The sequence below is a fragment of the Bos indicus x Bos taurus genome, chromosome 4 (assembly GCF_003369695.1).
Source record: "Bos indicus x Bos taurus breed Angus x Brahman F1 hybrid chromosome 4, Bos_hybrid_MaternalHap_v2.0, whole genome shotgun sequence".
Classification (NCBI taxonomy): Eukaryota; Metazoa; Chordata; class Mammalia; order Artiodactyla; family Bovidae; genus Bos; species Bos indicus x Bos taurus.
This window is the reverse complement of record NC_040079.1, coordinates 8051224-8053181: the sequence shown is the minus strand read 5'-3', so window position 1 is coordinate 8053181 and position 1958 is coordinate 8051224. Positions and strand designations below refer to the sequence as shown.

Genomic DNA, 1958 nt, shown 5'->3' with positions numbered 1-1958 from the left:
TCAATCCTATTAAAAGTAAAAAAAAAAAAAAATACTGTTAGCTCAATGACCTCTAAGGTTCAGGGACGTACACATGTATGGATTTTTAGATATCGTGAACACTGAATTCTCTAGCCCATGGTTTTCAGACTTTATTTTGAATTAGAGACACTAATTGCGTAGAACTAAGGTAGTTGACTCATTGGAAAAGATTCTGATGCTGGGAGGGATTGGGGGCAGGAGGAGAAGGGGACAACAGAGGATGAGATGGCTGGATGGCATCACCAACTCAATGGACATGGGTTTGGGTGAACTCCGGGAGTTGGTGATGGACAGGGAGGCCTGGCGTGCTGCAGTTCATGGGGTCGCAAAGATTCAGACATGACTGAGCAACTGAACTGGATTGAACTGAACTGAAGATCAGTTGTGGGGACTGCATATTTAAGTAAGCATCCTGTATTCTGTTCAAAGTTGTATCATGTTGAGAAACTTGCTTAACCTAATTCTTTCCTCTTTAACTGAAAAGGGGCTCAACTTTGCTTCTAATTAGAGCAAAAATGGGCAATAAAACTGTTCAGGCACACCATTTATGTAGTAACACTAAATAAGAGCATGTACAAAATTTAAAGCTATATTTCTTATTGTTTTTAATAGCATTTAATCACATAATTTACAGTGGCATAGGTTTATAAAAGGTATTTACGACTGGCTGGTAACTTACTCGCATCTTGGGTTTTCTTTTAAAATTGAGAATAGGGAAACTAGTTAAAGGATATTTTAGGATCTGATGACTATAAACACAAAAGGTACACTGATATCAATTCTATAAACAGCAAATGTGAATGTAGCTTAAGCCTATTGGTTCACATTTTTAAAAAGCACCCTCATTTGTTTATAAAGTACTTTAAATGGTTCTTGAAACTCTACTGTAGACATGATATATTCAGTCCAACTAGTTTGGAAGGTGGGTTTTGTGACCACATCCAATTTGGGGTCTGATTCAGAATTAAAAATCAAACTGCCTTACACACAGATTATAGTCCTGAGCAGCAGCATCAGTTCCCAGATAATACAGCTTCCAGAGCTTTCATCATCCTGGTCAGCCTTCTTTTTTTGCTTTCACTTAAACATATCTTTCTTTTAAAGAAACAAAACATATAAAAAAAAGTCCACCAAAATTCTGAAAGTCACAGTTTGTATAGCACTGAATGATAGTAGCTTTGGCATTTGATATTACAAAGTCACTTCCGTTACAAATGTTTTCTTCATTCTGGGTCAAGGCGAGGTAAAACAGGAAGAATGAGATTCCCAAATGCAGAATCTTGAGTTATGAAGTATCCCGATGAATGTGCATGTGCATGCTGCAAAGCTGCCTTCTGCTGGGCTGCAATATGCTGCTGCTCAGCGTGGTCCCGGAAGTCCTTGTTGAGGGCGGGTCTCGAGAGCGCAATGCTAGCTCCAGGATGATTTGTTGAAGATTGGTTCTGCATTAGTAACTTTCTTTTTTCTTTGTCCAGTTCTGCCAAGATTGCAACTCTATTTTTGTTTTGAAAACCTTGTCCTGAAGGGTTTGCTGCCATCTTCCTATTTTCTGTTTCAACTATGTTCAGGGGTCAGCACTTTACAAACACCGCGAGGCGGAAGAGCCAGGACCGCCTAGCCGTCAGGTCGCGTTCTCCAAGGGGGCGCGACCACTTAAAGACCCGCAACTAGAGCTCAACTTGCAACTCTACAACCCTCCCGCGCCCGCTGCTCTTCCGCCTCCCGGAGACTTGACTAATCCCTTTCATAAGGGCTCCACCCTGGTGACCTCAGTACTTCCCAAAGGCCTCACCTCTTTGTACCAGCATATTGCAAATTAGGCTTCAACATATGAATTTGGGGTGGGGGGTGTATCAATTCAGTCTACAACACCAAGTCAGTGTGAGTGAAATGTCTCATAAAGGCTGCCATATAGACTACACTCACACATTAACACA

The 1958-nt window shown here is 41.1% G+C and overlaps 1 protein-coding gene across 1 annotated transcript; it reads right to left on the bottom strand.

The window, feature by feature from the left end:
- Positions 1–601: 601 nt before the first annotated feature.
- LOC113891055 (SOSS complex subunit C) lies at positions 602–1646 on the bottom strand. Its single transcript, XM_027538735.1, has one exon. The coding sequence runs from the start codon at positions 1557–1559 to the stop codon at positions 1245–1247; it is 315 nt and encodes a 104-aa protein (XP_027394536.1). The 5' UTR covers positions 1560–1646; the 3' UTR covers positions 602–1244.
- Between the last annotated feature and the right edge of the window lie 312 nt (positions 1647–1958).

Coding starts and splice junctions, on each gene's coding strand:
- LOC113891055 (XM_027538735.1), bottom strand. CDS start 1,559: ATGGCAGCAAACCCTTCAGGACAAGGTTTTCAAAACAAAAATAGAGTT.